The following is a 12159-nucleotide window of genomic DNA, read 5'->3' as shown; positions in this document are numbered from 1 at the left end:
CTCCGTCCCAGTCCCATTAATGGCTTTTATTTGCTTGTTTGATGAGGGTGTCTGCATCTTGAACCTTCGTCTTTAGATTTGTGATGTGTATTTTACTTACGTTTTTGTATCTTAACGGCGGATGCTGAGAGTAAAGACAATTATCACGTAACTTGTTATCATAATGCCGCCTTATACTGATCGGCATATCAGCTCAGAGTTATAGAGGAGGCCCACCGGCGTGTTAGTGATGAGATGCCTTTCAGAGGGTGCATCACGAGCTTGGCAATAACTCTTTCAGTCCAGCTGCCAGGGGACTATTGTCTGAAGTGAGAGCAAGAAGTAATGCCGGTGTAGACGCTCTCCTTCCCCGGAAAAAAAAGTTTTCCTAATATTTAGCGTGTGTGTGTATTGGGTGATTCTTCTTGTGTGTGTCAGCCAGTAAGCAATGTCTGAGGCAGCTCCTGGGCCATAGCGTCAGCCATTTCCCCCCGTGGCTGAGGGGCAACCACTGCTGGGCCAGATAAGGGCGTGAGAAATACACTTCTGCATGCATGACATCCCAGATATTACCATTTATCTTCACTGCGCTGGGTATATTATTGTCTCATAAGGCTTAAGCGCATGCAGCAGACAACCACGAGACAAAATATTGCTAGTTAAAAAGAAAAATAATCCATCTAACTTTCAAGGGAGAATACAAAACAAGGTGTATATTTTTTCTAAATATAAGTGGTTTTATTTACATTGTTATTTACATCTCAACCTGAGTAAGGATATAATAAGAAACAGTTAATACACTGTTCACACTGACTACAATAGTTCCCGTCATTACAGAATGGACGTCTCCATCTCTCAAGGCCGCGTCCACAACACCCGTGACGCGGGCCGCAGGGCGGGGCGGCCCGGACCCGCCCCGCCCCACGGCCTGCGAGGCTCAGGAACGCTACCTCGGTTTCCTTGACTGTGTGGCAGCTACTGGGGTTGGGTTGGGGCGCGAAGGGCTTCACGCCGAACAGACGTAGAGAGTGAATTCATATAAATGTATATATTCATTATAATATATTAAAATTTACTGAAGCCGAAAGGGATAAGACGCTGAGTTAATGCATATTCTTTCTTGATAATAAAAAAAAGATCACCTTAACTATAAATGGCGCATATCTTTATAATAAAAAAAAAGACAATATCCGTGTATGCTTATGGCCATGTGACGAGCTCATCCCTCGGCTTAGGACAATAGGAGACAAGAGGTGAAATGAGGTAATAGAGTGCAAGTACTATTATTTGGTTACTTCTGATTGGTTTTGACTGAACCATACCTGGGATATAGGAAGAAACTGCCAGGGACCCGTATATGCAGAACGCTTCGTCAACACCAGCGACGAAAATAAAATAAAAGTAAAAAAAACAATAAACCCAATAGGAAAAAGGCAGGCAAGTGAAGGAGTGAGAAGGCAAAGAAGTTAAGCTGTTTTTATGGTATTTTTCACTTATAAGCTGAGAAATGAGAGAGAGAGAGAGAGAGAGAGAGAGAGAGAGAGAGAGAGAGAGAGAGAGAGAGAGAGAGAGAGAGAGAGAGAGAGAGAGAGAGTAGTAGTAATAGTAATGGAAGAAATAGCAGTAGAGGCATCATCAAAAAATAAAATAGTTACGATAATAGTAATAATAAATAATAATAACAATGCTTTCAAAGGTCGTGTTCTGCATATATTGCCCCGGTCATCTACAGTTAAGATACGTGACTGACTCCAGAACTCCTCTACCCGATGGTGCTGTCGTGGAAAAGTGAGCCCGTTAGGAAGGCGACACTCCCGTTCACCACCATCATCATCACCACCACCACCACTACCTCGTCACCCCCGGACACACGCACACACGCACGCACGTCGAAACCACTGGGAATCTTTACATTAGGATAAAAAATAGGACCTCCTTCTCTTCCTTCTCCTCCTCCTCTTCTTCCTCCTCCTTCCTTCGACACCCTCCTATGCTAAATTAAACGGTGTAGGAACAACAGCCCAATACGGAAATCTTTTAGTAGTAGTAGTAGTAGTAGTAGTAATAGTAGTAGTAGTAGTAGTAGTAGTGTGTGTGTGTGTGTGTGTGTGTGTGTGTGTGTGTGTGTGTGTGTGTGTGTGTGTGTGTGTGTGTGTGTGTGTGTGTGTGTGTGTGTGTGTGTGTGTGTAACTTTGGCTCTGATTCAGGAACGATTTTCTTATTAGGACAGCTAGGAGTATATCGTGTGTGTGTGTGTGTGTGTGTGTGTGTGTGTGTGTGTGTGTGTGTGTGTGTGTGTGTGTGTGTGTGTGTGTTGTGGTCACGTGAGGGGAGGGGAGGGGGGGGGCATCTCACGGATATAACAGGGGTATACATTCAGCCGCCGTCCCCCCCACCACCAAGCTGATGGCGTACACTAACACAAAGAGACATAGGTACACACGAACATACGAATACCGAAGACAATGCGTGGAATATAGATGGAATGGATGGATGCGTTGGGAGTCCTATACAGTTTGGCAGCAAAGCAACGACAACATACAAATTTGGCACCACTGCAAATGTCTTATCTCTGTTATCTCCTGAGCCAAACTTGCTGAGGCTGCAAGTGTTGTTATATCCCTTTTAACACTAGGAAGACATAATAGTATACTGAACGTGGAGGTGTTGGTTGGTCCCTTCATCTTCGTCTACGATAATAATTACGATAACCAGAAGAAATAAAAAAGTGTCGTACAAAACATTCCGTGTGTGTGTCTACATATTTAAAGATAAGGAAAGTGAGAATTTTAATACCGATGAATGAGGAAAAATCACATAATTAATCAACAGGCCTAAATCAAAACGAAAAAAAAAAAAAATCATAAGCCATAGAGTTCGAATAAAAAGTAAACATTATAATTATTTTTTTTTGCTTTCTCTTCTTGTACTACTTTGCCACCCATGCAGAATACACAGAGTAATTCTTGTTTTAATGGATTAGTCCCGTGTGTGTGTGCCGTTAAGAACAAAGAAACAGTGAACTACAAGCAAACACCTACACAAAGGGTTTACCACACACGCAGGAGGTGGACATATAAAGAGAAAAATCTGTACAACGCTAGACAAGAACGCGACGTGAAGTGATAAGCGTAGAACGTGATGATGACGAGAGAGAGAGAGAAAAAAAAAACATGATCCGAGGCATAAAAAAACTGGCATCAAGTCTACCAAACCTGAGATGATAATAATAATAATAATAATAATAATAATAATAATAATAATAATAATAATAATAATAATAATAAAGACGCTACTGTATAGGAACGGCCTGAGGACTGATAACCTTAATAAGAGAACGTTATTATCGAACCCTGAAAGAACGTTATCGAGTAAGTATGCCTTTTCGTTGCCTGGGCGGGGTGACGGAGCGTGGCATGAAGTTTAGTGCGTGGGAGGGAGGGAAGAGGCTGGGTTGGGTTGGGTTGGGTTGGGTTACGATGGGTGAGGTTGGTTTGCTTGGTTTGGGGAAAGGAAGGGAGGGAAAGGACTGGGCTTAGTTGGGTTAGGGAAAGGATGGGAAGGGGAGGAAGGAACTGGGTTGGGTTAGGTTTGGGAAGGGAAGGGAAGGGAAGGGAAGGGAAGGGATTAGGCTTTTTTGGGTTGGGGAAAGGAAGGGAAGAGGAGGAAGGAACTGAATTGGGTTAGGTTTGGGAAGGGAAGGAAGGGACAAGGCTGGACTGGGTTAGATTAGATTGGGATGGGTTGAAAATTGAGAGGCAGCAGAGTGGGAATGAGAACCTGACTGACTGACTGACTGACTGACTGGATGACTGACAGCAAATAATAGGGAAGCAAGAGTGTGTTTACATATGAATTCTCAGCGTGCGACCTGATGTCTTCTGCATTTGTTATTGGTGGTGTGTGTATCTGTGTACGTGTAGGGTTTGGTGATGCTGGTTATGGTGATCGTGGTGAGCTATCGACCTGACTAGCTGGTGAATGTAAGTACAGAGATAGAGAAAAATAAGTGGTGTCTTCTGCCTGTAAAATGATGGAGTTACTGAGAATGGGAGAGAAGGAGGATAATGGTGTGTGTGTGTGTGTGTGTGTGTGTGTGTGTGTGTGTGTGTGTGTGTGTGTGTGTGTGTGTGTGTGTGTGTGTGTGTGTGTGTGTGTGTGTGTGTTTACTACATTAGGAAAACAATACCTGATAGGGTAGTAGTAGTAGTAGTAGTAGTAGTAGTAGCATACATCGATGAGAGAGAACCACGCACGTCACTTAAGTTCATAAAAAAAATATATTAACCACAGAAATAATAATAATAATAAAATAATAATAATAATAAAACTCCACTCAATACAAGAGTACAATAGTTTTTCTTTGTTTTATAATCCGCGGAAATAAAAAAGCCAACATGCATTAAATAAGTATCTCTATCTTTTCTCTTCTTAAATAAATCAACATGAAACAGGAACCCACAAAGCAAGACAAGGAGGGAGAGAATGAGGGAGTGAGGGAGGAGGAGGAGGAGGAGGAGGGGGAGGGATGTGACTGGTGGGTGAGGACTAGTAAGGCGGCGGTGGGGGGCGGGGGAGGGGGGGGGGGGAGGGGTCGCATGGGTGTGGGCGTGGGCGTGGGTGTGACTGACGAGACTGACGCACAGAAACGATATAACACACGATTGATATCAAGTGTGCGTGTGTGTCTGTGTGTGTGTGTGTGTGTGTGTGTGTGTGTGTGTGTGTGTGTCCTACAACGAAACAAAAACAAAAACAAAAAAAAATCCAAATCAATACCGAGGAAACGCATCGATACAAGAAGAAAACCTGTCGTTATACATATTAAGCAAACAAGAAAATAATAATGAAAATAATAATAATAATAATAATAATATATACGGTATAATACTTTGAACGCAAGCCAAGAAAACAACGTATGAGTTCGTAAGAGCGAATTTATTATAATTTTTTCCAGTATCAATTTCTTCTATCAATCAAAGCAAATTATGAAGCGGAGGAACCTTAATGACGTGAATAGTTTAGTTAGCCAAGGTAGTAGTGATGACCGAGTGTAGGGGGGAGGGAGGGAGGGGGGTGAGGGGGGTAGGAGGAGGGCCACAGCAATAAGTAAAATGCCCAAATATAAATCACTACACGGCTGTAAGCTTAATTAAGATGTCTGTGTGGAGCGGGAGGCTGACGTGATCACTGTGTCTTTCGAGTACTGATGGCCATTGGAAGAGCGGGAATTAGTGTTAGTGGGGCATTATTTGGAGTGACGCTTTAGTGTTTTTCGTAATCATATTTTTCGACTGCATCGTAACTCCCAGCGTCCAGCACCGAGGCGCGGCGGGGAGGCGGTGGAGGACGCAGGAAAGCTTCGTCTCGTGGGCCTGAACGCTGGCCGGCGACCCTGTTCTCGCATCCTCAGAGGCGAGGGCGGGAAGTAAAGTCTTACATCCGCGCACCGGGGAGCTAAAGAAAAGATACAGACCTAATGATCAAAGGAATACGGTGATTAGGTATGTTGAACGTTTATGGAAGCAACGTCTAACAACTACCAGGCCGGCAGTTTGGGGGCGGGAAGGTTGCGTAATGATATGAGCGGTGATGATTATACTCAAAATAATGATAATAATAAGGATGATGATGATGATGATAATAATAATAATAATAATAATAATAATAATAATAATAATAATAATAATAATAATAAACAGATGATAATGCAAATCAATATATAAACAGTTTCTAGGGGAACAGGGAACCAAACGGGACGTCTCGGCTTAGATAATATTATAATACAATATACTTGAGGATATTTTAGGAAAGCTTGGTAAGGGTAATAGCAAAACAATAAGGAAATAATATACTCTGACCGCTGTCGAAGCCTTGTCGTCCGCGGCCTGTCTCCGACTTGCTTCCGAGTCGTGTCTTCGCCTTCGTCAGGACCAACCGGCTTTGTTGTGACTTTTTTTCTAGTTGGCGAACGAGGCCGACGGGGGAGTGAGCGCCTGGTGAGAGGGCCAATAATGCCTATCTGTCGCCTACTCTTACTCTACTCTTGTCAGGTGACCTTACGCTAACGGCTCCACTCTAATGTTATATCACATCGAATTTTATCTTAAACAGTACAGTCCTACACTTCACTTCCACATACTCTTTTTTTTTGCATTTTATGTTTTCAGTCTGTATTAGTAAAAAAATCAATCACAGTTTTGATGCAAGCCACGTCTGCAGACAGGAGGCGGGGCGCGCGTGTGTGTGTGTGGCCCCGCCGGCCGCCTCTGTGGGAGACAATTTTCCAAAGACCTAAAGAATGTCCAATCGCGGGAAGGCTCCTCCTTGAGGTGGTTAGTGACGCGCCGATGCTCGTCCCTCCGGTGCCGCAGGCCTCCGCAGGCTGCCCCACAGCCGCGGCGCAGCTCGAGACGGCGGCTGTCCAGGCAGGCAGGCGGGGCGTGGGCTGGGCGGGACGGGGCTGCCCAGCAGGCGGCCTCGCCCCACCGATGGTAATCACCAACCTTTCCTGGCACTTGTCAGCGTCCACCGCCGGGAGTGGCGCCAACAGAGACAAAACACCGTCAACCTTGCGATGCGGCGTTGGGTGGCGTGGGCGTGGGCGTGGGCGTGAGGATCAGCGTCGCTAGTGCCGGAAGATAAGAGGGGCGTGGCGGTGAGGAAGGAGGGCGGCGGGGTGAGGGAGGGAAGGCAGCGAGGGGGAGGAGGAGCACTCAGGGGCAGCAGACATGCCCGGAACAGCAGTAGCGACAGCGATAGCTAATGTCAGTTCATATCCGATATAAATTAGCAACCCGACTAGCTTGTGCACATGGTAGGCGTGGTGGGGGCGGCCGTCCCGGGGGAGGGGCGGCGGGCCCCACGCCCACACCGGCGGGTCAGCAACAACCCCGCCAGTCGTGTCGGTGCCAACGGGGCTTCACAAACCCCTAGTCACCGACTGCAGGAAGTGGCAGTGTTGGGGCTGGCCCCGGGGGACCCCAGCGAGGGTGCAGCGTCCCCAGCCTGGTGGCGAGGATGAGGAAGGAATCCGGTGCTCTGGTCCTGCCGTCAGAACATGACGTCCTGCATGTCGGTCGGGGTGGTGGACTCCGCACTGTGGGCGGGACTCTCGCCGCTGCTCTGTGTCCAGATCTCAATCTGCCGGTGACATTCCTTGAGGCAGTCCTGGAAAGGGAGAGAAGTTGATTAGCTTCGTGTGTCCCAGGCCACGAAGGTCTGAGGCTTATAAACTATACCACGCACGACAGGAGACCTGAGACCTTTCCCGACCACTTCTTTTCATAATAATGAGGAGCGCGTTGCTACCCACCCAAGGCTCTTCCCTGCCTCCCACTCCGTCCTCTCCCTCTCCTCCTCACTCACGGCAGGAGGTCAAGAGCCTAACAGCCGGCCCGTGGCACTTCCGGCCCAGCGTAGAGTGCCGCCAGTTCGTGGCCGAACTTTCCTTTGACCCTGCCCATTACCGTCCCCCCCCCCGCCCCCCCCAGTCCCCTTTGTCCTTGGTAATTGTCCACAAGCTTCCGTCGCACACCCCGGGCAAGTGTTCTCTCGACCAACGGAACGCTGCCGCTGCCTCGCCGCCCGCTGCCCACGACGAGAGAGCGAGGGCCGTGGCGGGGCGGCGAGGGGAGGGGAACATGGAAATGGAGGAGGGGCTGAGGGGCAATAATCTCTTGTTACATGTAAGTTCCGACGTTGCCCCGCCCCGCCACCCCCCCAGCCACCCCCCTGGACACTGCCTCGGATGGAAGATTCTGGTCTTCGTGTACTTTCTAGGGACTGACCCTCGACGCCCCTTCCCTTTCCGACCCCTTGTCCTTCCTTCCATCCTCTGCTCCGAGCCGCCCCGCCCCGCCCCGCCTCGCCCCTTCATCCTCTCCACCCTCCACCATGGCCACCCACACCCACACACGAGAATATCACTGACTAGAGAAACTGATATATGTTAGGCAAATAAATACTAAACACTAAACAAACAAAGTGTGAAAGTCTACCTAACGTTCAGCCTTGGGTCAGGAGGGAGGGAAGGCAGAGGCGGAGGGAGGGAAGGGGAGGGAATGACGGAAGGAATAGGGAAGGAAAAATAAAGGACGAGAGAATGAAAACATGAAAGGAGGGAGCCAAGGAAGGATCAAGACGAGGAAAAGAGAAAGTGGGAAAGAGAGGGAAAAGGGAAGAGAGGACAAAACAGGGAGTAGAGGAGGAAAATATGAGCGGAAGAAAGCAGGGAAAGGGAAAGGAAAACAAAAATAGGAAGAGAAGGAAAATATGAACGAAAGAAGGCAAGGAAAAGGGAGAGTGGAAAAAGGGAAAGACGAGGGAAAATAACAGAAAGGAAGGGTACATGAGGCGAGAAGGACGGGGTTTACTGGAGGTTCGAGGAGGCGGCGTGAGGCAGGCTTGAGGCAGGCGTGAGGTAGGCCTGCATTCCCCATGTGTCAGGGCGTCGAGAGGGTGGTTTATTTGAGGAGTTTGTGCGTTAGTAAACAAACTTTGGGGGCCCAACAAGTGACTGCCCGCCCCCCTTCACCTCCCCACCCCTCCCCCCACCTTCACCGTCAAAACACAGGTACAAGACAGGGAAGGGTTCGAGGGAGCGGACGGACAAATATACAGAGGAGGACAGGGAGACAGGGAGGCAGACGGGGACAAATATATGTGAGGAGACGCAGAGAGACAGAGAGACAGACGGATAGAACAGGCAGGCAAGCATTAAAGAGACAGACCAATGAGATGGTGACAGAGAGACCGACAGACAAACTAACGAGATTTAGACAGGAAGACAAGCGTGGGAAGGGACAGAGATAGACCGACAAAGCAGTAGAGAAAGAAGAAAAAAAACATATAAGAGAGAGAGAGAGAGAGAGAGAGAGAGAGAGAGAGAGAGAGAGAGAGAGAGAGAGAGAGAGAGAGAGAGAGAGAGAGAGAGAGAGAGAGAGAGAGAGAGAGAGAGAGAGAGAGAGAGAGAGAGAGAGAGAGAGAGAGAGAGAGAGAGAGAGAGCTTTGTTTCGGGTAATATGTGAACCAAAATTTGCATGTAAGACAGTCCGAATGTGTGTGTGTGCGTGTGTGTGTGTGTGTGTGTGTGTGTGTGTGTGTGTGTGTGTGTGTGTGTGTGTGTGTGTGTGTGTGTGTGTGTGTGTGTGTGTGTGTGTGTATCACTAAGTTTTTTCTGCCTGTCTGTCTGTGTGATTCTCAAGAGGGTTTGGGAAGGCACAAACGTCCACTGTGACCAAGAGGAGGTGAAGGAGGAAGAGGAGGAAGAGGAGGAGGAGGAGGAGGAGGAGGAGGAGGAGGAGGAGAGGGAACGTTTAAGAGAAGATTGTTCAAAGTTCATTATCAAGGAGAGAGAGAGAGAGAGAGAGAGAGAGAGAGAGAGAGAGAGAGAGAGAGAGAGAGAGAGAGAGAGAGAGAGAGAGAGAGAGAGAGAGAGAGAGAGAGAGAGAGAGAGAGAGAGAGAGAGAGAGAGAGAGAGAGAGAGAGAGAGAGAGAGAGAGAGAAGAGAGACAGAGAGAGAGAGAGAGAGAGAGAGAGAGAGAGAGAGAGAGAGAGAGAGAGAGAGAGAGAGAGAGAGAGAGAGAGAGAGAGAGAGAGAATAGGGGATCGTGCGAAGTCCTCATCCCTCTCACCAACGCCTCCCTTCTCTCCCTCCCTCCCTCCCTCCCTCTTCTCCCTTGACCACTGGCCCTTATCACCAGTTTGTTTGCTCACTGTATTGCTCCAGATTGCAGGGAGACAAGCTAGCAACAAGGTCAGGGAGGGAGGGAGGGAGAGGGGGAGAAGGGGGAGGATGGAGGCTTGCAGTTGGGAGAGAGGCAGCCCTTCTCCCTAACTAGCTCCCCTATCCTTGTGAGTAGAGGAGGAGGAGGAGGAGGAGGAGGAGGGCATAGGGCTGTAGGCGTTCATTTAATGCAAAACGTTTCGACCTACGACTTGGATGTTTGCAAATATGGTTTCTTCTATTAGTGTTCTAGCGGGCGAGGCGGGGAGAGAGGGGCGGAGGTGGCGGGTGGGGTGCAGGTGAGGGCGGTGAGGGGGCGGGAGGCAGGCAGGCTGGGGGGCGTGGAGGGGCGGGGGTGGAGGTGCCGTCACGGGCGACCACCTGAGGAGGCCCCATATGTCTGACTACACGAGAAGTGTTTTAAGGGGCTTTGTGCAGCGGCCGACACAACCCTGATGGCTGGCTGGCACACACACACACACACACACACAAGACTGCTGGGAAGTGTTGCTGGGGTTCTCCTCTCTCCCTCTCCTCCTCCTCCTCCTTCTCCTCCTCCTCCTCTTCTTCCATTTGCATTGGTTAGCCTTATCCCCATCGCCGCCGCCGCCCGCTTCGCCTGCCTCTCCCTCGCTGCCCTCTGCCCCCTCGGCCTGCAGACGCTCGCCACCCGTGAGAGCCGCGTCGTGATGAGGGCGGGTGACGGGCGGCAGACAGTGGCGCCCCTACACACCCACGCCTCCCCCTACACAAGACAGTACCCACCACCGCCCGCCCGCCCGCCGCCCCGACCACTGACTCACACTCACACTTGACACGGGCCTTGACCCCCCCGCCCACACACACTAGGCGCTAGCTCTAAAGTTATCTCACGCCCACTCCCCAGCCCCCGCCCTGCCCCATGGCCGACGTGCAGCCCCGTCCCGCCCCGCCCGGCCCCTTCCTGCCCCGCCCCGCCCCATCCCGCCAGAGTGAAGGCCCCGTCTGCAGCAGGAACAAGGACGGGCTTTCTCTCGCTCCTTTGGCCTCCTCATCCGCCTCCCTCACCCCCGCCGTCCTTCTTGTTCGCTACTTATTACTGTTGTTGTTGTTATCAGCGGGGCAGGCGGCGATTCTCTTTAGTCCTATTTCTCTCCTCAGCTACATAATTCTCTCTCTCTCTCTCTCTCTCGTTCGCTAATCATATTCATTCCTCATTCATTTCTCATTCTTTCTATTTTTTTTATTCTCTTCCTTTCTCTCCACCTTCACTCTCAAGCCTGCCCCTCCTTCCCTCTCTACCCCCGTAACTTCACAGCCTATACCGCCCTCCCTGACTCCTCCTCCTCCTCCATCCCTGTCCCTCTCCCCTAGCCCATTACGCCCCACTCTATTATTGTGTCTTTTGGAATTGCTCTATACACGCCACGAATGATTAAGTCACTGAGGAGCCGCGAAGGACTACGATACAATTCATTCCCTCCTCTCCCCCTTCTTCCCCCTCCACCTCTCTCCTCTCTCTGACTGGTTGACCGGGAGAGGGAGGGAGGTATAGGGAGGAGCACCTGGGAATTAATTAAGAGATCAAACTAGATTTTTCTATTAGAGGTAAGCTCAGGAGTGGATATCTTCGTCTGTGTCGTCTTCTTCAACTTCTTTTTACAATTAGGCGAGATTCACCTGGGCCGGCCTGGTAACCGATAAGAGCGAGCCGAGATGAAGGACACACATTAGGAGTCTGCTGGGGGGGGGGGGGGGGGGTTGAGAGAGAGAGAGAGAGAGAGAGAGAGAGAGAGAGAGAGAGAGAGAGAGAGAGAGAGAGAGAGAGAGAGAGAGAGAGAGAGAGAGAGAGAGAGAGAGAGAGAGAAATAGTAATAGTAGCACCAAAAGCATAGCAAAATATAGTAGTAGTAGTAGTAGTAGTAGTAGTAATAGTCGTAGTAGTAGTAGTAGTAAGACATTTTGTTCACGTAACTTCCAAAATAAGCCCCGCCCACGCAGCCGAACATCCACCAATCCACCAATCACATGCAGCCTGAGTGGGAAGGGGAGGGGCGCGGCCAATGACACACACTTCAAGGGGAAGGAGGAGGGGCTTACTCGCCGAGGGAATGTGAACAGAGCACAGCACACACACGCAGGGCTTACGTACCGTGTCGATCTGGGTGATGTCGTGCAGGCGGTCGTACAGGTCCTGCATGTACTGCTGGGCCGAGGTGTGGTCGCCGCGCGGGGCCAGGCTCAGGGGCGCCACCGCTGCCGCCTCGTCCTCAATCTCGTGTCTGTGTAGGACTCCCTGGATAGCCGACGCCACCGCCGCCGCCGCCACCATCGAGGGCGGGTTTGAGGTGAATCGCGCGTCTGCAAGGAGAGAGAATAGCGAAACTTAGGTCCGGTTAGGTTTAAGATGGGATGGTGAAGGTACGAGGTGAAAGGGGGTGTGGGCGTTAGTGAGTGTGGGCGTAGGTGAGAGA

General features: G+C 49.9%; 1 protein-coding gene across 2 annotated transcripts in view; it reads right to left on the bottom strand.

Moving 5' to 3' along the window:
• Positions 1-1495: 1495 nt before the first annotated feature.
• Positions 1496-12159, bottom strand: part of LOC126987598 (G1/S-specific cyclin-D2-like) — a 75272-nt gene continuing 64608 nt past the window's right edge. Inside the window, exons 4-6 of one of the 2 annotated variants that reach the window (XR_007741043.1) lie at positions 11838-12046; positions 5841-7149; positions 1496-5436 (exon numbers count right to left, since the gene is read on the bottom strand). Coding sequence is in view for 1 of the 2 variants with exons in the window: in XM_050844714.1 (XP_050700671.1) it covers positions 7033-7149; positions 11838-12046 (326 nt within the window). In the remaining variant the exon portion in view is untranslated. Of the gene's footprint in view, positions 7150-11837; positions 12047-12159 lie in introns of both variants that reach the window. The other variant, XM_050844714.1, reaches the window with a different exon arrangement.

Source organism: Eriocheir sinensis, chromosome 65, assembly GCF_024679095.1.
Source record: "Eriocheir sinensis breed Jianghai 21 chromosome 65, ASM2467909v1, whole genome shotgun sequence".
NCBI classification, from domain to species: domain Eukaryota; kingdom Metazoa; phylum Arthropoda; class Malacostraca; order Decapoda; family Varunidae; genus Eriocheir; species Eriocheir sinensis.
Note: the sequence above shows the minus strand (reverse complement) of the source record. Positions and strands in the feature narration are given on the sequence as shown.